Source organism: Oryzias melastigma, linkage group LG20, assembly GCF_002922805.2.
Source record: "Oryzias melastigma strain HK-1 linkage group LG20, ASM292280v2, whole genome shotgun sequence".
NCBI lineage: Eukaryota > Metazoa > Chordata > Actinopteri > Beloniformes > Adrianichthyidae > Oryzias > Oryzias melastigma.
In genome coordinates this window covers 21,066,042-21,092,311 of record NC_050531.1, presented here as the reverse complement: position 1 = coordinate 21,092,311, position 26,270 = coordinate 21,066,042, and the positions used below count along the sequence as shown (strand labels likewise).

The 26,270-nt window shown below is 41.5% G+C and overlaps 1 protein-coding gene across 1 annotated transcript in view; it reads left to right on the top strand.

Moving 5' to 3' along the window:
• Positions 1-24,033, top strand: part of kcnh2b (potassium voltage-gated channel, subfamily H (eag-related), member 2b) — a 258,122-nt gene extending 234,089 nt beyond the window's left edge. Inside the window, exons 8-22 of the mRNA XM_036217494.1 lie at positions 9-94; positions 177-315; positions 2,915-3,069; positions 3,161-3,255; positions 3,420-3,560; positions 5,015-5,214; positions 11,102-11,354; positions 14,502-14,695; positions 14,783-14,885; positions 14,983-15,134; positions 16,563-16,704; positions 16,782-16,971; positions 19,006-19,111; positions 19,699-19,794; positions 21,662-24,033. Of these exons, the coding sequence (XP_036073387.1) occupies positions 9-94; positions 177-315; positions 2,915-3,069; positions 3,161-3,255; positions 3,420-3,560; positions 5,015-5,214; positions 11,102-11,354; positions 14,502-14,695; positions 14,783-14,885; positions 14,983-15,134; positions 16,563-16,704; positions 16,782-16,971; positions 19,006-19,111; positions 19,699-19,794; positions 21,662-22,069 (2,460 nt within the window). The 3' untranslated portion in view covers positions 22,070-24,033. The remainder of the gene's footprint in view (positions 1-8; positions 95-176; positions 316-2,914; positions 3,070-3,160; positions 3,256-3,419; positions 3,561-5,014; positions 5,215-11,101; positions 11,355-14,501; positions 14,696-14,782; positions 14,886-14,982; positions 15,135-16,562; positions 16,705-16,781; positions 16,972-19,005; positions 19,112-19,698; positions 19,795-21,661) is intronic.
• Positions 24,034-26,270: the final 2,237 nt, after the last annotated feature.

Genomic DNA, 26,270 nt, shown 5'->3' with positions numbered 1-26,270 from the left:
CCATCCAGAACTGTGGTTACTCCTGCTCTCCTCTCAATGTGGTGGACCTCATCGTAGACATCATGTTCATCATTGACATCCTCATCAACTTCAGGTTTGGTCACAGAAACAGATCCTGTGTGAATACCAAAACGTCAGACCAACATTTGCCGTGTCATGACTCCCTGTTTTTTCAGGACTACATATGTGAACTCCAACGATGAGGTGGTGAGCCACCCGGTTCGCATTGCTGTTCACTATTTCAAAGGCTGGTTCCTCATTGACATGGTGGCCGCGATTCCCTTTGACTTGCTAATCTATCGGAATGGAGAGGAGGTAAGAACACAATGCAGGGACACTGGGGGGCGTCTGTGCTGCAGTGAGGAGGGTAACAAAATGAGGTCTCATGCTACGGTCACACCGGACTCATACGCGTTTTCGCTGTCAAGGAAAAGTCTATGTAGACCAGGGGTGGGCAAACTTTTTGACTCGTGGGCCACAAAAGGTTCTAAAACTTGACAGATGTGCTGGATCAGATGGTTGAAGTGTTTCTGTAAGCGACCACTTTGGAGAAATAAAAACATATAATTAAGACAAAAACATAATTTTTTTATTTAAAAAAGCTGCTGTTTTTGCCCTTATTTTAGTCCCAGTTGCACCAATTGATTGATTTCTTTCAGGGAAAAATGATGTGTTGAAATGATCAATAAAAATGACTGACACACATGAACGTGGGAAAAACAGCAAATCTTCCAACACAACATGAAAGCAAAATATCTTTCTGCTCCTAAACACTAGTCAGTGTATTTGTGGTGCAACATCTGAGGGGAGACACCAAAATTACAGGGAAATATAAAACAGTAATTTGGATTATTATAATTCATTCCAATGTGGGTGCCAGATTAATGGTCTGGGACCCCTGGGCCGTAGTTTGCTAGTTTGTGTTGCTACACGTTTTTGGGCTGTATGTACAAAATGCATCACTACTAAATGCACCTTGAAGGTTTACCAGATTTGGTGGTGACGTATTGATTTTGTTGTTCTAAAAACACGGTTTGTATTCCGCCAGAATTCTGTTTCACCAAATCTTTCATTTATTGAAATAGAGGTGTGAAAGAAAAAGCCTGGAACAAGATTCACTAGATTTGCTCCACTTTGACCTTTTGCATCAAGCCTCTTCCAACTGTTGGTGTTGGACATGTTCTACTGTGGTATCAGATAGCAGCAGTCCAGTGTGAACACCATATACTGATAGTGGGTTTCTTCTTTTAATATTGAGTGATGGGGAGACATTAGGTTTTCTTCTTTTCAAATCAAGTTGGAGCAGCTCCAATAAAGTTTTATAAAATGCTCAGAGCAGAATATAAACCACAGCTTTGAGAACAACATCACCACATTTTGTCATTATGAGAGATATTTTTGATAAAAAGAAAAAAAAAGGATTTTTCTGTTTGGTTGATATACTTTGAGAAGTACTTCTTCCAAAGAAAACATAATACAGATGAAAATATGTACATAGAAGTTGTACTGGAGTGTAAGTCACACTTTTGGGAGAAATGTATTTAAATAAATACAGGAATAAGAATGCACATTTAACTTGAAAGGCGACAGAATAGATAACAATAGACTGACAATATGCACACTTCACTATAGTATAAGTCACACCCCTAGCTAAACTATTTAAAAAAATAGACTTATACTTCGGAAAATCAACACCAAATCATCCCCAAGTTGTCACATATTGACATTTGGTTAAAGACCCCTCTGTGTAACTTTTTTTAGGTGTCCCCAACTTGTCGTTTTTTGACATGCTGGCGTGGTACCAGATGGAGTACTGGATGTGCACTGGTTCTAGGGATGCGTCCAGTACTAGTACTCCAATCCAGTACCAGCACCCTAACCTCAACCCAGTACTGGTTTGCGTCTGGTACTGCCCGGCACGTGAAAAAACTGTGACTTGGGGGGACGCCCAAAACGTCAAAAAGTGAGGCGGAGGGGTCTGTAACCAAATGTCCAGAAGAAATGGGCATGAGAATGTGTTGGAAAAATATAGAATTTACTTCAATCTGCTTGTGAAAAGCTCAGGAATGAAGGATTATCTTAAATGTTTCTAGTAACAGTAGCATATTATTTGTTAATCTGAATACAGTTTGTCAGTCAACTATGATCTAATTAAAGGCCAAACAATTTAAGACACTTTTAATTATTTGGCTTTTATTTTTACAAGTTTAATAGAAAAAGGGTTTTGGGTGACTAAAGAAAAAGGTGGTTATATTCACAGGACAAAATTCATCATTTTGTCTTTTATTATTTACTGGATTTAACTAAAGTCTTGTAAAGACACGGCTGGATTGACTTTGCTGTGACATTACATGGTTTATGTGAAGAGAATCAGGTGTGAAGAGAATTCCATAAAGTATGTTCTAATAGTGACAGAATGTGTAGCTTTTACTATTGGAGGAATTGTAATAAACATCCAGGAGGTTGAACCATTGTTTTTGAAAGTGCTGCCATCATGTACTTCACTGATGCTGTCCATTGTTCCAAGATAGAGGAGAGTTTTTCATCAGACACTTGATATTTTCTGTAAAGGGCACAAACACACACAAATACACACATGGCAGGACTGGGCCGTCTGCCAGCACAGTAATCGACTAGATATTTATTTGTTGTAAAAACATGAAGGAGGCCAGCGGAATACAAGTAGAAAGCCAAGCGAGTAGGAAGGCCGCAGAAATAAATCGGACTTGAGATTCTGCACCTCTTTGGCAGTGAATCACACTCAGGCAAACCCCCCCAACAGGACAGTGTGTGTGACAGAATGTCAACAGTGTGGAGAGCTTTAGGCAAATCCATGAGATTTTCAAAGTTTTGTTTTCTTCTACACTGTAAAAGTTCACTTCTTTATTTTGACTCATTTTGTCTCCCGCTGCAGACCACTACTCTGATTGGTCTGCTGAAAACTGCCCGCCTCCTGCGTCTGGTGCGTGTCGCCAGAAAGCTGGACCGCTATTCGGAGTACGGCGCTGCCGTCCTCTTCCTTCTCATGTGCACCTTTGCTCTTATTGCTCACTGGCTGGCATGCATCTGGTATGTTGTTGGGAGAAGTACATTTATGACTTACTACTTTAGTTTTACCTGTACTGGTGTTGAAGTTGTCTCTTCTGTTGCGTTTTTCCAGGTATGCAATAGGTAACGTGGAGAGAAATGGCTCTATAGGCTGGCTCCACACTTTGGGCGACCAACTAGGAAAACACTATAATGATTCTATCAAAGGTATGACAAGAAAAATGTTAAATATTCTTCACATAAAAAAGAACGGCTTGCAAGGCAAGAATAAATTCAGACGTTTTAAAGAGAAATACAAATTCAGTAAATTTAAAGTCAGATCGTCAGCACTGGAGAGTGTAATGACGTGTTTCTGTGCAATCTTACTCCAGGTTCAGGACCTTCAATCAACGACAAGTACGTCACCGCTCTGTACTTCACCTTCAGCAGTCTGACCAGCGTGGGATTCGGGAATGTGTCTCCCAACACGAACTCTGAGAAGATCTTCTCCATCTGTGTCATGCTTATCGGATGTGAGTACAGACGTTACAGACAGACTGATGGAAGGATGGATGGATGGATGGATGGATGGATGGATGGATGGATGGGGAATTGGATGATGGACAAAGGGGCGGATGCAGGATAGATAGATGCATGGTTGGATGGATGGATTGATTAAAGGGATGGATGGACATATAGATGGATGGATGGATGGAAGGACAGATGGATGGATGGATTGATGGATAAATGGGGAGTTTGATGTATGGACAAAGGGAGAGATGCATGGATAGATGGATGGATGGATAGACGGTGGGACGGATGGATGGATGGGGAATTAGATGGATGGACGGACAGACGAAGAGATGGATGGATGGACGAATGGAATGATGGATGGGAAATTGGATGGATGATGGATGGATGGAGAGAGGAATGGATGGACAGAAGGATAGATGGATGGATGGACGGACAGATGGATGGACGAATGGATAGATAGATGGATGGATGGAGAATTGGATAGATGGACGGAGGAATGGACGTTTAGATGGATGGATTGAAGGATGATGGGGAATTAGATGGATGGGCGGACAGACGGAGAGATGGATGGATGGATGGTTGGACAGATGGAGGGATGTATGGATGGGTGAATGGATGGATGGGGAATTAGATGGATGGACAGAGAGATGGATGAATGGATGGATGGAAGGATGGGTAGTTGGTTGTGTGGATGGAGGGATGGATGGATGGGTATTTGAATGGATGGACGTATGGATAGATAGACCGAGGAATGGACGCAAAGACGAATGAATGGATAGATAGATGGACGGACGGATGGATGAATGGACGGACGGATGGATGAATGGGTGGAAGGATGGATGAATGGACGGACGGATGGATGAATGGGTGGAAGGATGGATAGAAATAGTATAATTAGCACAAAGAGAAATCTAAAGATATTAGGGGTGCAAAGATGGTTAATCCATTCATAGTTGTGGGAAGGTGTGGATTACTAAAAAGATCGGTCAATAACAGATGTATAATCCAAACAAGCAGATCTAGAAATACATTCCAAACAACCTGCCATGGATGAAATCATTGAGCTTAAAGATGTTAAATGTTGTTTTCCCTAAAGCTGTGATAACTGTGGTTTTTCCCTTCACATCCGCATTTTCTTCTTCAATAATCCCTCCCTTCTGCCTGCAGTCATTAAATCCTCTATCCAAAATACCATGCAATATTTAAAATTTGATCTGTTTGCATACCTAATAAGCATACAAGTAAACGTGCATTAGTCAAGACTAGATTCCTCACTGCTCCTGTAAACTCTCCTTTTCTTGTGTTTGTCATTTTCTCATTTTAATTATCTCCTCAGTTCATCTCTCTATCTTCTCTGTTTGTTAATCTAAATTAAATTGGTCACACAAGGTGCACTTGCCAGCTTCTGTCACTAAATGAACACAGCTTTGTCTTCTCTTTCCGGCACCTGCAGCTCTGATGTACGCCAGCATCTTTGGGAACGTGTCAGCTATCATCCAGCGGCTTTACTCCGGAACGGCCCGCTACCACACCCAGATGCTCCGAGTGCGAGAGTTCATCCGCTTCCACCAGATCCCCAATCCTCTCCGGCAGAGGCTGGAGGAGTACTTTCAGCATGCCTGGTCGTACACCAACGGCATTGACATGAATGCGGTGAGTGGCACCTGGACGTCAGTCAGACTGCTTTGAGTAAGGAAGATTGGTGCCGTTTATGTCTTTGTCACAACTGCTCTTACGGGTGGATAGGAGCTGTCTGTGGGGGAAAAAGGACAAATGTGTACAGGGTGGCCGACAGGATGTACCAGAGTTGTAGACAGCCTGTAAAATTTGAACAGCTTCCTGCAAGTAAGGAGCTAGTTCCCTTACCTCACTAATGACTAGTTACACCAAGAGACCCAAGCAAAGCAATACAAATTCAACAACCACAAGATTTTAAAACATCAGAAATAGCAAAACTTCTCTGTGAAGGGCGTAAAGGGCATCGTACCACAATATCACTTGAACATCTTGTGCTATGTTCACATTTTATGTGTGTTCAGGAACGCACAACTAGTCTATAGTGTTCACCCTGGACGGGCAGGCAGGGACTACTTCTTCTTTTGTTTTACTTGTTTACTAGCGCACATCCACCACCAACAGTAGGATGAGCCTTGGTGTGAAATGTCAAAGTGATAGAAATTTTGAATATTTTGCTCCAGACTTTTTCTTTCACAACTCTATTCCAATATGGAAGATACGTTCACACCGCCCTTGGCAACGCGCGTTCAAGCGACCACATTCAATGAAAAGTCTATGTAAATTTGCGTATTGAATCTCTGCGTTCAAAACTCTCACATTTATGTGGCAATACCAACGTTTTTAGAGTTGTTTTTGGCCTCTTCATACAAAACGTACGACTAAGGATGTAACGAGTCTTTGTGTATTTGTAAAATTCAAGATTAAGATTCAAACTCATCAACATGTTCATAGATGAAGAAAGTTTAAAAAATCAGTTTGTCTCGGCCTATGCCTAAATTTAGGGAAATGCAGAGCAGATGACATTTCTCCATGCAGGCTTGCTGTGTGTGTAGCGGAGGGGCTGCGTGTTCTTCCTCCCTCCTGGGAAATTTATACAGCTCCTTCAGATTTAAAAGATTCACATAAGTCCGTCCCTCTCTATTCCAATATGGAATAGAGCATAATTCCAGGTGAACACCAAATGCAATTATAAACTTTTTAAAATTATAAACTATAAAATTTTCAAACAGTTGGACAATACCAAATCCGAGTCCCTGATTGGTCAAAGTTCAACCTGGTTTAATTTTCAAAGTGCATTCAATACCTAAGGATGTAACGATTCATTCAAGCCACGATTCGATTCCATTCACAGTTTTAAAGTCACAATAAATTAAAGGTATTTTAGGGCCAAGTATGTTTTCTTTAGATCAAACTGTCTGTTTTCACACAAACAATTACACACAATGAGGAAATGATCACAAATCCTTTCATGCTCGGTTCTTGTTGTGCTTCACGTGTGACGGACCTCTCCACACCTGCGTCCGCTCAGCGCTACCCCCCACCTAGCCTCTACGTGGGCTCTTGCCTGAGCTCGCACTCAGTGCAAATGACTGTTCATGCGCAGCTTGCAGAGAAAAAAAGACAAAGAGGGGTAAAGAGAGTTAATGAAAAAGAGCACGGCTCCCGGGAAGAAGTCAGAAGGGAAACAGTCGCAAAGCTACTTTGTCACCAATAACTGTTGTCACGGAGGATTGGTCAAAGTTGCAGTAAAGTTGCGATGAAAATGTAACGTTGCAGGGTGAGGAACAAATATCAGGTTAGCTTGAATTTGTGTTAATAGTTGAAATAAAAAAAATGTGCAATCCTGGAGGGACTGACTTATGTAAGACTTTTAAATCTGAAGAAGCTGCAAAAATTTCCCAGGAGGGAACCGCAGAGGAAGAACACGCAGCCCCTCCGCTACACACAGCGAGCCTGCATGGAGAAATGTCATCTGCTCTGCATTTCCCTAAATTTAGGCACAGGCCGTGACAAACTGATTTTTTTAACTTTCTTCATCTATGAACACGTTGATGAGTTTGAATCTTAATCTTGAATTTTACAGATACACAAAGACTCGTTACATCCTTAGTTGTACGTTTTGTATGAAGAGGCCAAAAACAATTCTAAAAACGTTCGTATTGCCACATGAATGTGAGAGTTTTGAACGCAGAGATTCAATATGCAAATTTACATAGGCTTTTCATTGAATGTGGTCGCATGAACGTAGGGTGGTGTGAACGTATCTTTAAGTGCTTGTAGCTTACATTAGCTTTACAAATGCTTCACAATACATTTACCATACGTATGACTATTGTATAGTCCATTTTCATTACATCCCATGAGGAGGCTGTAGCTTCAAGGGAACTGTGAGACACACCTGAACTCACTTTAAGATCCAGGCGTTCCCTCTACAATCCTCCACTCAAAAACCCACACTCGTCTAAGTCAACCCATACGGATGCATGTGACTAAAGCATTATAGCACAGGCAGAAACAAGAAAGCCATTGTGTAACGGTGCTGTAGAACTGTCATAGGGTCTAGAACCAGCAGAGATAATAGAAAAAGTATGTGGGCATCGTAAATGTTTGATAGAGCTTTTTTTTGTTCTACTTGTAAATTGACTTATGTAATGGGTTTCATGTTGGAGTGTAGTTTTGGTTAATCAGCGAATGATCTTTTTTAGTGCAAGAGCAGGGGTCAGAGCAACAAAGAAATCAAACAATTTTCTCTCCAAAATGACTCAAACTTCAGCAATTTTGTTTAGAGCTGACAGTATTCAGCATGTGAAGAACTAAAGTTTCTGTGCAGCTAAAGAACTGAAACCATATGAACAAAACACACTAAATTGAGTTATCAGTAGTCCTAAACTTTCACTTTTATTTACCATTTTTGTTTTCTTCTACAACTGAAGATGTAACACTTTAGCAGTCTCAGAAACATCTCTCCCAGATTCAAGAATTGTTCAGGGTCATGTGTATTTTGTGTCTCCGCCCCCTGATCTTTTATTCAAAGACAGCTTTATTACACCATGTGAAGAAACATTTCCCAGGATGCAGTTTGTTCTTCCAAAACGCCACTCACATCACACTTTAATCAGCTGCTCATGGCTCTGTGGAGCATCAGGCTGGAACAAAAGGAGTCTGCGGTAATGCAAACAATTCACGGGGCTCATTTCAGTGCAGCCGGGAAGCCGGTCGACACGAGAGAGAGGAAAGAAATCTGCACAGCATCGCATCAGCGTGGCATGATGTTTACTGCGATGATTATTCTGATTGTGTGGAGTAGGCCTTGTCTCTTTCTCTAAGTGACTGACTCAGTCAGCCCTGACCTCCTTCAGTCATGAAGATGGGAGAGAATAATAAAGCAGCTCTGATGAGAGGCTGATAGTGTTATTTTATGAGTCAAAGCAGAATGAAGAAGCAGCTTCTTCATTCTGAACAGTGCTGGGATATTGCTGTTAAGCATTTAGGCAACACGTTTGCTGAATTTCAGCAAAAAAAAGATAGAAAATTTGAGTTTCTGTGGGTTCAGCTTCTGTCTTGATTGAGTGCAACACAAAGTTCAAGTCTGTTTTAAACCATCAGGAGGCAGTTGTTCTGTCCTTTCACGTCCATTTTCTCACTTATCCAAAGCTGTCAGTCACACCTCTGCTGTACTTCAATGTATTGCATTATAATAAATCAGATACAATGCAAAAAATGCCAACAAAAGAAAAAGATGTGAATTCTCCAAGGAAGCAAACTGATTGTTTTTGCTTCAGTGGATATTTATTCATCAAGTGGATCAGAAACTCTAAAACCTGTAGGTTCAGAAAAGAACTGCTTAGTTAATATGAGTACTTCACTTAGATCAGCTTTTTGTCATTTTGATATCTGATTTAGTGCTAAATGGCTGTTTATTGGGGCTGTGAAAGTAATCTTGTTAACGTAAGCTATTAATAGAAACAGAATAAATGCGAAAGATCTGCTGTGGTGGTATTTTTGGTAGCTGAGGTTCCAAAGGGTTAAAAGTCAATGTTCTAAATGTAAAATTTTGCGCATGATTTCTTATTGTGATTATTTGCAGATAACAATTGCCTGGCAAATACTGTAACAAAACACAAAAAAATTATCCTAATTAATCGCAATTAATTTTTTTTCAGGTTTGCGATTAATTAGTTAAATTTTTTTTAATCGATTCCCGGCTCTACTGGGCTGTCTGCAGATGAAAAATTGGCAAATTTCTGCTACCCTATGCACACAGTTGCCTTGCAGGAAATATCAAAGTGATAGACCACTCGATGAGCCCGTAGAATGAAAACTGCCAATGCACATTTTTTTCCTATGGGCATGCTGCGGGTGACAGGTAGTAGTGAAAAACACACTAGGGTAGGTAGGGGTGAAGTAGGTGAGATGCAGGCATGTGGTATGGATCTTGTTTCAAGCCTCCAAACCCCCAAAAAGTCCACCTTTCTAATGGCTAGAGTGTATTGTAGGGACACCGTACGACAACACCACCCATAAGTGCGAGTCACTTACATTATCCTTATTAATACTTTTAACACATGCATGACAACAGTTCATGATGTCGCTAACGTGGCAACCCAAGCCTTAAGGAAACTGTAAGACATACCCTTTAAGATTCAGCTGCTCCTCTCTATAACACTCCATCTAAAGAGGATGTAGTTTTATTGTCTGATGTATGTGTGCGTCTGACTCCTATTCGTAACGATTGTCTGTCAAAACACCATTATATTTCTTGAATTGAAACATTTTTGGTGACATTTTTTAGTCTTACTCCTCACACTAAATACTCATCGACCAAAAACAATGGTCCACCACTTTTGTCGTGATCGATACCTTTTATCAATAACAGAAAGCAGTGTTCTGCAAGTTATCTCCAAATTGCAGTCCTTTAGAGATTACTAGCTATTATGGTTCATAAGCAGGAGTGTCAAACTCCAGGCATCCTGCTGAATTCCTGAAACCTTGTCTTCTGATCACCTGGGTCAGGTGTGCTTACCCTACAAGAAGCTTCAATGGCAGGTTGCTTGGAAAACCAACACATTCTCATCCCAACTTGTCACATGTTGACTTTTGTTTAAGGGCACTTCCGCGTCACTTTTTGCCTTTTTGGGTGTCCCCATCTCATCATTTTTTGACATGCTGGCTATTCATAGAATCAAGGGTTCACAACCCTCAGTATGCGATACCCGATGCAGTACCACATGTGGACTGGTCCTCGGGACATGCCTGGTACTGGTACCCTAACTTTAACCTGGCACCAGACGCGGTAAAGTACAAGAACTGGTACAAGGTGTGATACTGGACCGTCCCGGTTTCGGCCCAGAGGGTGGGGACCTGTGATTTAATGGGAACAGCCAACACGTCAAAAAAAGACGAGTTGGAACTCCCAAAACACCAAAAACTGACGCGGAGGGGTCCTTAACCAAACGTCAAAATGTGACGAGTTAGAAGTGAGAATGTGTCATAAAAACATGTCGGACACAAACCCTCAAGGCCCGTTGTTTGACACTTCATTTAAAATAATCCTTTATGATGCCACAGTTTCAGATTTGTGACATGTTATACGACGTACTTTTAAATTACTTCCATTGTAAAACTTGCAAAAGTAAGTCATAAAAATCTAATGTGACAAACTCGTCACAGAGTATCTCACATTTAAATAAAGGGCAACATGTTTAGTGATTGATTATAGAGTTCACTGTTGGTACACTGAAAGGAAAAGAGAAAAAGTTGGAGAAATATTCCAAAAATCTAAGTTGATATAGTCCAAAAAATTATAGGTGATCAGTTTTGCAACCAGGAAGGGGAAATGTATGAAAAACAAATGGTGCTTTTTAATCTAAAAGTCCAAAAATACATTTTAATCTGACTCTAAGAATATTTATTTTGAATCCCAGCACAGCTAAACCTTTCTGTTTGTCCTTCCTCTTCTCCATCTCCATCCCTTTCACTGACTTCTCCTTTTTTTGGTCACCTGCTTCCCCCCTCTCCCCAGGTGCTGAAGGGATTTCCTGAGTGTCTCCAGGCGGATATCTGCCTCCACCTGAACCGGACTCTTCTGCAGAACTGCAAGGCTTTCAAAGGTTCTTCCAAAGGCTGTCTCCGGGCTTTGGCCATGAAGTTCAAGACGACGCACGCGCCGCCGGGTGACACGCTGGTCCACGCGGGGGATGTCCTCATGGCCGTGTACTTCATATCCAGAGGATCCATAGAGATATTGAGAGGGGACGTGGTGGTGGCAATCCTAGGTAAAATTCCTTTTATTACCTCAAAGTTACAAATTATTCTGTGTTATAACTAATGGAAAAACAGAGAAATATTAAGCTATTAAAGATCCACTCCAATAAAAATTGTGATCTTGGTGGTTTTAACCCATTTTTGTGGCATTTCTCTGTTGATGGAGGACTTATATTTGGCCATTTATGCTAAAAAATGAATTTGCGAGTATTTCTTCATTCACATCACTTTGAATCAGAAACAAATGAAATTTGAAAAAGATCATATATGTAAAGTAGAAAACATGCTCAAGCTCCCTCCTCTGTTCCACTCTGAAACACTGAAGGGAAGGGGGGCGGGGTTACTCCACGCCAATCGTCCCAGCTCAAATTTTTACCTCTGCCACTTTATGTTCTAGTAAACAATACTTGATTTGGCCTAAAAGGGAGTAATGGTAATTTCAAAAAGTTCTAAATGTACAATTTTGCATGTGATTTTATATTGTGATTATTTGCAGATTATTTGCGATTAATCGCGATTAATTTCTTTAAGATTTGCAATGAACTAGTTAATTTTTAAATCGATCTAAAATAAACTCTTCTCTACACTTTATGTTGTAGTGATCACATTCTCTCACACAAATCTTTACCCTAATCTTTACATTGCTTCAAAAATTCACCTATTTTATTTATTTGTTCCGAACAGGACATTTTATTTATGACTTTTAGAAGGAAATCCGACCCAAATTCCTGTTATTTTTTTTTAGTTGTAGTGATTTTACCTTGTTGGCAGACCTAATGGGCAGCAAATTGGCTTTGTTACTTTAACAGAGCGATTCAAACAGCACAATGGAGTGAAAAGGCAGAGTAGCAGAAGTGGAACAGACATGCTGTGTAATTGTGGTGAGCAGCCAACTGGGAAGTATGCTGGAGGCTCATGTGAGCTTGGAACTGTTTCTCTGCACATGAAGTTTGAGAAAAATACACATTTTTTGTGCAGAAGCATCATGGAGGAATCTAACGGGTTTGAGAGGATTTTTGCAGGAAAACAGGAGAACTAAGTCCCCTGCCTGTGTTATAAAACTATTTCAAAGTCAAGAAGACCTAAGAGATCGTTTTTCTTATTTTAAAATAAAAAAAAAAAAAGGTTGGTAAAATTACTTTTAATAGGATCATTTGTGGCAACAAATGGACGGTAACATTTTATACAGCATGACCGGCTATTCATTTATTACCAGAAAGCAGAGGGAGATCCTTTTCATAAGCCTTCCATTGTGTCAAACAACCAGAAGATATTCCTGTACAACAATGTACACAATTTATAGGGCTTTTATTTTGAAGAGCTAAAGTTTCTGTTGGTCTGCTTGTTAAACATTTTGATTTATTTTTGTATCATAGTTACTTGTTTCTTTTGGTTTGTTTACTGTTTTGCATTCACTTCTTCACTCTTAATTTCAAGAAGTTTTTATTTTAATAAACAATTTTCCATTTAATTGAAAATATTGTCCTAATTCTGCTTTTTTGTTTATCAATTAATTAAATAAGAGACACTTACAAAAAAAAACATTCAAAGGGATTTAAAAAATTGAGATTAATGTCAGATCCACCGCAATTACGATAATTATCGATATCGGTATCAATACTGGTATCGATATCGGCGATATTGACCAGTATCGGATTGATACCAGAATGCTCAGTGTCGCCCAGCCCTACAAGGAAGTACCTGATCAAAATAAAATATTGTCTGTTGTGAAATTTATCCAAGTTAGGATCAGATTCCTCAATAAAAGTATGTGGTCTTATGTCGACAGATTTTGTGTAGGGGTTTGGACTTCCAACAAGCTCACTCTTGATTGGTGAGAGTGGTTGCCATAGAAATGTTGACTTAGACCAACTCAGATCCATCGCTGCTTACTGATGTCATCTGGCTCCAACATGGCGACTATAATGACATTGTTTCATTAGAGCTGTCATTTTCTATGGATGACATCACACTGACTCGGTCCGGTTCTCATATACAGACTGTAAAGTGTGGCGGTTCTGCTGCTGCTCTGTGTTGTTCTGTTGTCACAGACAGTGACAGATCAGGTACATCTTCCCTCTGTCTGCTATTTTATCAACACTAACTCAGTTTGTTGCTCCTAAACTCTTTAGTTAGTATGGATGCAAGCAATCCCTGTCCTGTTTACACTCAGTTAGCAGTGTGTGTTCTGCTAAAGAGACAACTTAAAGAGTCGTGCTGTAAGAGGAGCTGTTTGGGTTGAATCAAGGTAAATCATTTGGCAAAGAGCTAAAATACAGAGATAAATCTGACATGAACCCTAGGGGAACACTGTGTTACAACACTATAAATTATTTACTTTAGAATGCTACAAATGAAAATCCCAAGGCTTCTTTGAACCTAAAAAAAACATACAAATATTTCTGTTTTGCAGCTAAATCAATCTTTTAATATAACCATAATTTCAACTCTTTAAACTTTGATCTTTAATCAGTTCTTGAGTAAGCCTTCAAAACATTTATGTTGAAGTAGCTCTTTGAAGATACTGTCATCTGTTGGTGGGATTGGTGTGTTGCACCAATAATGTCTATGTTATAGCACAGAAATAACTTTGTACATACACATAAAAATTCAATTAAATGAGAAATTTGTCTACTTAAAAGGTTATAAGAAAGGAAATAGTTGGGGTGTGCCTAACAAGGTCGTCAGCGACCAGATTATTGTTTGATTAGCTAACCGTTAAAGTGTTTGGGCAAGATGCTTAATGCCTGGAAACCCAATACTTTTGCACTGAGGTAAAGAATTCATAGCCAGACTTAATCATTGATCTAGTAGTGTGTGGTTTAAGACAGGAAGTCTATATCTCCAGTTCTCACTGTGTGTCTCAACAACAGATACATTATAGAAGTGTAGGCTTACTAACTACTTGCTTCTTCTTAGAAGAAACATGGGGTAATATTTTTAGGTTAACTTACCCATGACGGCAAAAACAAAAAAAAGCTCCAGCTGTATGTCATTTGCAATTACATACCTGCTATTAAGCTGTCTGATTAGAACATGATGGGGAAATCTTATTGGGCAGACATGTTGCTGAGACCCTCTCCAACATGGTCCCTCCTTTATCTATCTACAAGTATGTCTTATATGGTCATTCTTCTTCCTCTTTGCACCTTTTCCAGGAAAGAATGACATCTTTGGGGAGCCCATCAACCTCTACACCCGCCCAGGCAAATCCAACGCCGACGTCAGAGCTCTAACGTACTGCGACCTCCACAAAATCCTACGGGAAGACGTTCTGGAGGTGCTGGACATGTATCCGGAGTTTGCGGATCACTTCTGGAACAACCTGGAAATCACCTTCAACCTCAGAGACGTGAGTTCATAACCCCAATTATGGAGCACAGATTTACCAACCATAACTGAATCCTTACCCTGAACATCGTTCCGCTGTTCCTTTCAGACCAACATGATCCCCGGCTCCCCCAGCAGTGATGATTCCACCTGTGGGGGGTTCAACAAACTACGAAGACGGAAGCTATCGTTCCGTAGACGAACAGAAAACGGTGATTGATCCCTTGTTTCCTTCTGCTTTGATTCTTTTAAGTTATATCTGTGCATCAAAACTTAAACCTAAACTGAGTTATTTTTTTTTTTCTGTAGATGATGCAGATGCTGGCGAAATCAAAAAGTCTCACAAGTCCAGACGAAGACAGCGGGACACAGCGAACAACCAAAAGGACAGAGAGGAGGTACCTAAAAAACAATGGGCGGGACTTCGGAGCTCAGTCTCCACACACTCAAGTGGTGATGAGGTACTTTCCCTCTCCATTGTACTATCTATGCCCGTCTAATGCTACAATCACACCAGGCTTGAAAGGCTTGAGGGACCACTTCCAATAAAAAGTTTATGTTTATGCGCATTTCAGGCTTCCATGTTCAAAACTCTCGTGTTCATGAGTTAGTTTTTACAACCATTTTCAGGCTCTATGTACAAAATGTGCCTCCATTGAATGCACAGTAAAAGCTTCACCAGTTGAACTTTGACAAATCAGGGACTCGGATTGGGTAGTAACATTTTGATGGCTTCCTTTTAAACTCATGGAAGTGCCATTTGTTTAAAAAAAATTATCATAGAGGAGAAATTAATAATTACGGTCAAGTTTATTTGATACCAAGTCTTTCATATGTCGGAACTCACACGTTCTCACTCCCAACTTGTCATATATGGGCGCAGGCCCAACCCTGGAATTTACATTTTAATTATTACTTTTCATCAAGAAATGAGTGGTGCGTCAAACTGCGTAACCTTTGTGCTATCCTAGGCATGTTTACATTAAAAGTGAGGTCAAGATGACAATACTCTGAACATTTTTTAAAGAATCTTTCATCTTCACTGGTGTCTGTGGCAGACATAAAATCCTGTCCACCTTTGTCATGGGATGAATCACACATCAATATAAGGGTGGGTTCATCTGGACCCCATTAGGTAGCCTAAAGGTTAACAAGAGAAAATAAAATAAATACAAAGAATAAAAAGGAAAGAAAAGAAACAAATTTAATATATCATCATTGTGATTTGGCGCCTCCTTTAGCAGATAGCACCCTAGGTGGCAGTCTAGGTCGCCAATGCCCAGAGCTGGCCCTTTATAGACGTATGGTTGGGGCCTCTTTGCGCCACCTTTTGATGCTTTGGGTATCCCCAACTTTTCGTTTTTTTGACGTGTTGGCTGTTACCAGTAACCCTTGGGACGCTGTAACGAACACTGATACCAGGTTAGGGTACTGGTACCGGTCTGCATCTCAAGGGTTGGGAACCCGTAATTAGCATTTGTATTTTTTTCCAATCTGTGGCCCGGTACCAAGCAGTGCTCGGACCAGTATTAGTCCACTGCCTGGAGGTTGGGGACTCCTGATTTAATGTGGACAGCCAGCATGTCAAAACATGACAAGTTGTGGACACTCAGAAGTGATGCAGAGGGGGCCTGAATCATACGTCCAAATATAACGAGGTGGGAGTGAGAATGTGTAGGACTAAATAGAGCTGTGAAAAAAAAAAAGTCTGAAGCAAGATTTCTACTGCTTTGACAATTTACACCAAGCCTCTGCCATCTATAGGTCCACTAGTATCAGGTAGCGACAGTCCAGTGTGAACACCAAATCCCAAAAGCAAATTCAAGAACCCACACGTACCCGGTGAGTACATAGCTTCAAACAAGTGAACTCTGGGTCTGCTCTGACAGGGGGAGGAGTCAGTCATCAGCAGCCTTGCTCCACCTGCAATAATGGAGACTCCTAAAACTCTAGCCCCACCCCCAAACTTCAATGAGAACGCAGAAGGTGATAGAGATCCCAAGACTGGAAACACTTGCAACGCGCTGTCAGGTACACTTCAAACTGCTTCTTTCAGAAAATCTCCCACACACTGAGTTAACTGGACTCTCCCCACCCTACCCACTCAGGCGCGTTGTCTGGGGTGTCCAACATCTTTAGCTTCTGGGGAGAGAGCCGAGGGGGCGGTCAGTACCAAGAAGTCCCCAGCTACAGCCTGGTCTCCCCACCGCCAGCCAACACACCCCTGCATAGCCTGAGCCGACACCAACGCAGCCAGCTGGACTCGCGACTGGACCTGCTGCAGAAACAGCTCAACAGGTACCGTCAGCAGGCAGTCTGGGCACACATCTTTGTTTATGCATTTATTTAGTTTGTTTGCTGTGTTTCTTCCAAGAGAACCTATTGTAGTGTATGCTGAACTGATGATCGTCTTATTGTGCCGCAGTGGAAAACCAGCTTTTATGACCTTGTTGTCTTTAGTTGAGCAATGCTGTAGTGTCAGGTGTTTTATGATCACAGGCTGTGTTTTTTTATGCCAAAGAAGGATGCTCAGACTTTTAATGCCTGTAGACTCTGCTGCTGAAGATGCGACAGCTGTCTGAAGCTGTCTGTGAAGAAATGTGGTTAGAGGGGTGAGAAGTTCTGCAGCACATGAACAGATCCCACATTTCTTGCATGTAATACAGTTCCCATGTGGGTATCAGTTTGCTAATCTACAGAGATTTCTCAACAGTAACTAAAGGTGTTTTTAGACTCGACGCATTTGGTTCACTCAAAGTGAACCAGAGGACTTTTTCCTCGATTATGCAGAACAAAGTTTCAGTCTGAATACGCACAAACGAATCCTGGTCCGGGACCAGACCAAATGCAATCCTAAAGACTCGATCCAGAACAAATAAATGGACTCGATCCGAACCAGTAAATTTTCCCAGTCTGAAAACACCCTAAAACCTTGTTTCCACTGAGTGGACCAGACTGGACCTGGTCAGACAGGACTTTTGAGCGTTTTCATTACAAAAAGGACCCATTAAGCAGGAGCAACTGGTGCCATTTCTGGTCCCCTATTGGTTGTAGACCCATAGAAAAATGGAATGCACCTGGTAGGGCGGAGCTTTTGTCATCACACGATGAAACCCATTGATTGGCGGAAAGGTTTTACGACAACAGCAAGCGTCCGATCAGCACTTTTCCCGACTCAAGATCCAAACTGAAAGTTTTGTCCTCTTTTCGTCTGTATTCTTCTTCACCCCCCACAATCTTGTTGGAAAGAATACTAAGAATTCTTCCTTATTCTCGGGATTTGGGGATTGGACACACGCCAAATCCACGAATATGGAGACACTTCCCCCCGGTTTCTGTCTCATCCGATCCTGCGGCCAAAGAATGTCCGTTACCAATCTATAATGATCAAAAACACCTCCGATAATGCTTTATAAAACATTTTTTAAAGAACACTGGAGTATTACACAACATAAAGAGTTTTTTAGGCCGGCTTCATTCATAATAAACGCCTCCTCTGGATTACAATGATCCTCCGTGGTTATCTTTTTCATTTTCCGTCCGTTTCTGAGTCAGTTGATGCAGTTTCTCTTTCAATGTAGTCGCACCATTTTAACACACAGCTATGTCATCAGTCTACACCCCACATGCACTTTGATGGTCCAACACTCAATGGAAATGCTCACTTGAATTGCCCGGATCAATCTGAACTGGCCAAGAGGGGACCGGTCTCTTTCCGTACCATTCAGTGGAAATGAGGCATGAGTTTCAGAGTATTTTTGTGCTGACAGTAGATTCCTCTGATTTAATACAGACAAGACAACCTCAGAATGGGGTCAGGCAGCTGCACACCCTGTTTGTTTCTCATGCTTCACTGCAGTTAGAATAAAGGCTACCGTAAGCTGGGGTTCTGTACACAAATTAGAGGTTGGTGATATGACCCAAAAATTCTTGGTCCAGTTCTTCATTGCTGTCGGACTGGTCATAGTTAACAGGTCTTACACACCTGCTCAGCTCCTCTGTGGGTTAAGAAAGTCCTTTAAGCCACATGCACTATTTTGATCTGTGGGAAGAAATCAGTAATTGAAACAAGATTAGTGCAGTTTTTTTTAATATAATTATTTATGCAAATCCCACTGTCTGCAAACTCTAAATCCAATTGTCAGCCCTTTGCATTATTTTGACCTTCATAGCCTCAATACTGTTTCTCCACACTTTACATTTTTTTATCATATTGGGTTTTTTTTTCATAGAGCTTTGATATAGACTGTTTTATATTAGGAAAATTCTGAAATATAAAAAAAGCATTTACAGAATGACTTACAAACACATCATGAAATCCCCTGTCTGCAGGTTGGAGAGTCGCATGTCAACAGATATTGGAGTCATCATGCAGCTGCTGCAGAGGCAGATGGCCCTGGTCCCCCCAGCATATAGTTCAGTGTCATCTCCACCTCAGGTAAAAACATGGTTAGCACATTAGCAAAGCAAAAATGTCATGAATAGTAGGCATGGGTGGACCCCAAAATGCAATGACTCAAGTATGAGAGTTTAAACTGTTTATTTGACAGGCAGTAAGGTCCTCCAAGCAGTAGGGGGCATCTGAGAGTACTCTGGGAAGGAGAGTCAGAGTCAAAGGCAGAGAAAAATCCATGACAGAGAAGCGGGGGGAAACTAACATTAATCAAATTATCCAGAAGAGTTCCAATAATCCACATGAAAAATAAAGGAACAGTTTTACCAGGGCGGCAGATAAATAAAGAGGGACAGGCAGAGACGGCAAAAGGAGCGTAGGCGAAGGTGAAACAGGTAAAGGGGTCCAGAATGAGAGCAGGGTTGGAACGAGGCAAAACAGCATGGCAGGAACTCCGAGTAACAGGGAGAGAATTGACAACAAGTGGCAGTCGTAAATAGGGAAGAATCAAGGGGCTTAGAATGAGCAGGTGGAGGCAGGGCAAGATCCAGACAAATACTGTTTTAAAATTGAATTAGTGTTTTAAAACAGGTTTCATGACCATATCAGAGGAGATGTTGTTTCTTCTGCAGTTCTCACCATTTCCTGGTCCAGGACAAGGTCAAGGGGAAAGAACAGCCCTACCAGTTACACCCCTGCACACAGATGGTTTGACCTCACTGTCACAGGTAGCACTCATGGAGCCTGTAAAGATATCTAGCAGAAGTTTACTACTAGAAATGAGAAGTAAACCAAAAATAAATAATTATTATGCTCTTGTTTACTCTTAAAATTAATGTATTCACTTGTATTGCTTTGTGGTATTACTCCAGAGTGATAGATATTTCACACTCATCCATGCTCAGATTATCATTTATTGAAAATCACAGCAGGAACAGTCTAAGTCGAGGCCTCCCAGAGCTGTAATCTCTCCAGGGCGTACTGGGTCTTCCATGGTGATCCCCCTCAGTGTGACATGCCTGGAATAACTCCTCAGAAAGGCATCCATGAGGCTTTTGAAAGAGTTGCCAAAGTGCAGATACCACCAAAAACTAGCCAATAAATTGAGAGCTTTGACGTTTGGCTCATCTCCTTTTTCACTAAATTGGATTGATACAACAGCCACATTACTGTAGCAATTGCACCCATCCCCATGTCAATCTCACGCTACATCCTTCCTTCCACTTGGAATTCTCCACAAACCTGGAGAGTCTAGAACCATGGCCTTGATCTGGAAGTGTTCTTATTCCAACTGTTTCACACACCTGCAAGCTGCTTCAGTGAAGGCAGACATGGATAGAAAAATTCCCATGAATCCCCTAACACTGAGCACATGGTGTAGAGCTTATCTACTTTTTCACAAGTGTAACGAAAACCCAGCTGTCCCTGTTGAAACAGAGGTTTGACTATTAGCCTAATTATCCTCCTCAGCACCCTGGAAATTACTTAGGGTAAATAGTGGGATTCCCTCTGTATTTAGAGCACAGTCTTCAGTCCCTCTTCTTAAAAATTGGACCAGCTCCTTAATCTGCTGGTCCAGAGGTTCTGTGCCAAGCATTTCCTGCTTCTGATGACCATCACCTGGTTTGTGAATTGCTAAGGGGCCAGAGATCTTACAGTCAGTTTAAATCAGCTGTAGTAACAGTGGGGGTGGAAAACATGGTCCACTGTTTAGCCTCCCTCGTTATCCAGTTAAAGCTCTTCCGATATTGGAGTTGAAATCGAGATTGACAATTGGCTCTGCAAGATGTTGTCCAGCCATTTTTCTTCATCAGCAATTCTAATTTAACCACCAGGTGGTGATTGGTTAAAAGCTCTACAACAGAGGTGTCCAAAATCTGGCCTCAAGGGCCAGTGTCCCACATGTCTTCTGACCAACCTGCCATTGAAGCTCCTTATTAGTTAAACACACCTGATCCAGATAATCAACGGCACATAAGGCAGGATTTTTGGAAAACCTATCAGGAGGCTGTCCCTCAAAGTCAAGATTTGGACTCCCCAGCTCTACACCTGTCTTCATAGAGAGTGAAAGACACACAGCAAAAAGCTTGATTACCCAACAGCAACCCTGCTGAGGTGTTCTAAAGGCAGGTGGACTGATGGACACCCTTGTGCTCAAATATGGTGTTTGTTTGGGACAAACTGGGACGGCGCAAACTGCCAAAATAAAACTACTACAAGGGGTCATGGAGACTGCTGCTTTGATCCTGCCCTTCCAGGTATCCCTGTCAATGCCAAAGTTTCTGTCAACAGAACAGAACAGGGGGGTGCCCAGGAAAAACACTTTCTATCTTTCTAGTTTCCCTTCAATAGACTCCAAGAAGAAAGGTGATGTTAATCCTGGCACAGGCTCAAGTTTATTTTTTACTCATTGAGGGGACTTTCTGTGTCCATTGAGGCATCCATCCTTGACAGATTTAAATCATATATTTAAAAAACATTGAAACAAATGTTAAAAAAAAATGTTATAGCTTTTGTTGCAAAGCATGAGATTGTGGCTTGTGTACTTTTGGATTAGAATCCATAACCACTGATGGATTATCTGCTTTCCCACAGGTCTTGAATTCCCAGGATTTTGAAGAATACCCACTAAAGCCATTGGATCATACACAGGCACGGGACTCAGTAATCACAAGCACACAGGACCAGCCTGGGACTTCTGGTTTGGAGAGCCTGCACCATGATCTGGAGATGGAGCTGGGGCTGGGTGCCGGGGCTGGCATTTTATCAGGGCCAGGGGTAGATCAAAGCTCAGATTTAGGGTTAGAATTTGGATATGGGGCAGAAGAAGAATCAAGTTTAGGAGCAGGGTTAGACTTTGCTTCAGGAGTTGGGGCATCTGCTGGGGCTGACTTGACATCTGCAGATCCTGAAATTCAAAGGAGAGGGTCACTCCAAGATACACAGATGCTATTGGATTCAAGGACACCAGAGGAACACAGCTCTGACCCAGGGGGGAGCTAAGAACAAGTTGGCAAGAGTGGGTAAGAGTATGGTAAGGGAGAGGTTCTGTCTATTTTCTACTTTCTAAGTGACACCTTGAAGAGCAAGAGACACCTACTGTATCTACCTAAGGCTGCAAGTGGAACTGAGCAATTGCATCTTTATTGCGTGTCTCCTCAGAATGATCAAAAGTTGGACAAGGGATCTCCCCTCTCTTTCCCTCTTTCTTGATGTCTCACTTTCAGTTCATCTGGAGCTTTTTAACCTCCACGGCAGTTCAACCTTTAACCAAAACTACAAGCAGAGCAAAAAGAAGTTCTTCGTCTTAGTTAACCCAAACCAGACTGTTCAGAGCTGAAGTTCTCTGTCACCCTCACAGAGACCTTTTATCCATAGAACTATCCCTTTACTGTTTTGGATGACCAGAGAGAACACGCGAAGACAACATTGGTCTAAAAACTAACAAAATAAGTAGCCTTTGAAGTCTTGCACTGAAAACCTTGATTTGGTGACTCTTTATGTCCACAGTGCTTCCGATAAAATCTCAGACTGGTTGCTATGTTGTTGTGTTAGCTGGCCTAACAGGAATCCTGCTGTTCCCATTCTGTCATTGGTTGCCCTGCCCTCCCCCAAGAGGCGGGCCTAAGACTACATTCATCCAAGAGCACACTGGATTGGCTGGGCTGCACCTCAGGGGCTGGAAAGGGAGGGTTAAAAGCCATGAACTTATTTGATGAACATATCAGCTGCCCTGTCATAGAGAGTTTTCATCTTTGTTAGTGAGCTGAGTTAATGACATGAAGCATCATGAGCAGAGAGGCTAACAGGTAAACTGGCAAACTTATGAGTTTTCCGTAAGTGTTGCACCAGAAGAATTGTGTATGTTCTTTGTAAAGTAAGATGCCCCAAGTGAACCAACCACATGAGTTGGGAGGTTTCGGAAAGATGGCTAGATGCCTTGCTCATTAGTCTAATGCAATCAGCAGAGGTTTCTAACATCCAGCCAAAGCTCAAGCATGCCGTGATTCTAATTTGTGTTCAATTTCCTACCTCAGATTTCCTTGGTTTCTTTTTCCACCCAAGCATGAATTCAGAATGGTTATACCTTTTGCTTAAGCGCTCGTGTAGTGTAAATGTAAAAGTTTGCCAGTTTACAACGACCAGCCGAATGCGCCGTTAGTCCATGTACAGTCCAATATGCAAACACTGGCTAGAAGAAATGAATGGATGACTGCTTCAGTTTCATGGTTGTGACAAATTCAGGTTTGATGCTTTTAATGTGTGTTTGTCCCTGTTTTGCCTGTTGAGCTGGGCATCTTGAACAGTTTTGTCTACAGAAAGAGGATGATGACTGGATTCTGTAGGTTTACTTTACCCCAGAAGGAGGGATGTGAATTAAGTGTTTGGAGAGTGTGAAACTTGGCAGCTCAAACACTTCAGATTACTGACTATAACCAAGAACAGCCATTGTGAAGAAAGAAGAAACCTTGGCGAAGGAGCTTGCTGAAACCTCTGACTTGTCTGATAATGTCCTTTTTTTGAGATTTTATTGTCAAAGAAAGAAGAAGCTCATGCACAGGAGGGAATTACTTCACCATGCCAGCACTTTACCCTGTTAATCTAACAGAAACAACTCCATGTACTAGCTAAACAGATTGGCTTGCAAGGAATGTACTGCTTGTCCAAAAGTAAAGAGAAAGCAAATAATTCAAAGGTAGCACACTTGATGAGAGGGACCTAGCTGCAGACTAGATGGCTTCTGACATCATTGGCCGGAAGTGGAAATTACACTACATACCCTAACTGTAGCCCTAACCGGAACTCTTACCCCAACCCTAACTGTACCTTAAGCTCTAACCCTAACCCAAGAGAATGATCCTAAACAGAATGCTTACCTGTGCAACCATATGTGAAGCTGAACAGACCAAAGCATATTTACCCGCCAGAAACCTAGAATGAAGAAAGAACAAAAAGAAAATTAAAAATGAAAACACATGTGCTTATTTCTGAAACTAATTGACCTGCACAGAGATCTATATAAGGCACGCAGAAAAGCCTATATCGGCAATACATGTTGTCCAGGGACGTGAGAGTCCAATTTTTGTGCACACAGGTGTGTGACATTTGGGATCAGAGATGGCTGAGGAAAGGTTTGCTCCCACGGGGATCAGGGATGCTCAAGGAGCCTGCACTGCCACTCTACTTTGATTGAGTGGCCTACTTTCCTCTTCCTAACCCAGGAGAGTGATCATTAACCTAACCAGCCTTTTCCCCTGCCCAATTATCACCAATTAGTATCCTACCCTCTGAACCCCTAACCCTAACTCACATGACCCTCTGCCACCCCCAAATATATAGTTACCTAAACCTAAAAGCCTAAAAGCTTTCTTTTTAACCATCCATCCATCCATCCATCTTCTTGACCGCTTCTTCCCTTTCGGGGTCGCGGGGGTGCCGGAGCCTATCCCGGCTACTGAAGGGCGAAGGCGGGGTACACCCTGGACAGGCCGCCAGTCTGTCGCAGGGCCTCAATCACACACACATTCACTCTCACATTCACACCTAGGGGCAATTTAGAGTCACCAATTAACCTATGAGGCATGTTTTTGGACGGTGGGAGGAAACCGGAGTCCCCGGTGAAAACCCACGCATGCAGGGGGAGAACATGCAAACTCCACACAGAAAGGTCCCAGCCGGGATTCGAACCGGGGCCTTCTCGCTGTGAGGCAAGAGCGCTAACCACTTGCGCCACCGTGCAGCCCTTTCTTTTTAACCAAAAATCAAAAGTGTTTAGAATTGTAGAGAAAATTTGTGTCAGTTTAAAACAGGAAATAACGTTACGATTAGGGATGCTGGTTAAAGTGCCATTTTTTCAAGTGATATAGTGGTACTTCTGGTTTTGGTTGAGGACTTCCAATTCTGGACGATGATGTTTGCAGCTCGGTCTTGTTGCACTTAACAGTTAGCATTGCCTTTTCTAACCACAGACATTGCCACATATTTATTTTAATGTTTTACGCTGTTCTTGAAGGTGTACAGGGAGACACCAAAATGTTAATCATCACATAGTTTCTTATCATGGTTGTGGAGTGTGCCAGCCCTTCTGTAAAAACTTTGTATAATGTTGCCCCATATATTATGGTGGTTACGTAAAAAAAATAACACGCAAAAAGTGGAATCTGCAAAGTAGGATTACAGATGTCTTAAGGCTGTAAAATCCCTTACTTTATTCACTTTTCTCAGACATACACGAACATTTCCTCTACACTTCTCTCCCAAAAAGTTTCGAGAAAATGAATCTAAATTTGGCAAACTGACTGCATTCTGTGTAGAAAAAAATGGCAAGGTCCACCAGAATCAAGAACATAATGTGCTGTAGGATAAAAAAGTATGCAAAATTGTTGTAGAAAATCCACAAAATACCATGAAAATGAACCGCGATAAAGTAAGGGAACACTTCTACAGGACTCGACATGAAAATGAGTATCTCCAAAATGTTTAGAAGCCTACATATTGTTTTTATTACTGTGTCTGATTCTCCAACAAACTAAATAAGGTTTTGTTTGGTTTGCCCTCCAACTTTATCTATATCTCGCAGTTAATCTTGTAAAATCAGATTTTACAAAGACCAACAATTCCCTGTGACACTGCAGACGTTTAGAAGATGAATGAATTCCTAATTTTACACCAGGTAATGTCTGATGATTTCCTGATGAGTTCCTACTGGCCTTATCAGTCAGGCAAACAACCCCCACCCCCTCTTTCTTGGGAAAGGCATGTAAGCTGGCATGGTGAAGTGCCGTTGAAGTTTGGAGTCTGGAAGTATTCCAGATACCTCAGGATTAACAAACCGTTGAAAAAGTACTGGAGCAGGTGCAATGATATCAGTTTATGAAGGAGTTGAAGAGACATAACTCTAGAGAATGTTTTATTTAAATAACTGACATGTTTAATGAAATTATTTATTTTTTTCTGCTGCATTTTGATGGTTCAAGATGAAGGAAAATAAACTTCAGCGAATTTCACAAATTGTCTTCCCTGATACAAAATTCAACTGACCGTCCCCGATGAGACACTGACGAGTGGCAACAAACAGAAAGAGGAAACAGTGTCTGATTGAGTCAAGTCTTGGTGCAGTTCCCCTGCATCAGTCCCACTTTTAGCACCTTATTTCTCTCAAAATACGCACTTGTTTCATTAAGACTCAGGAATGTGTTGGTGA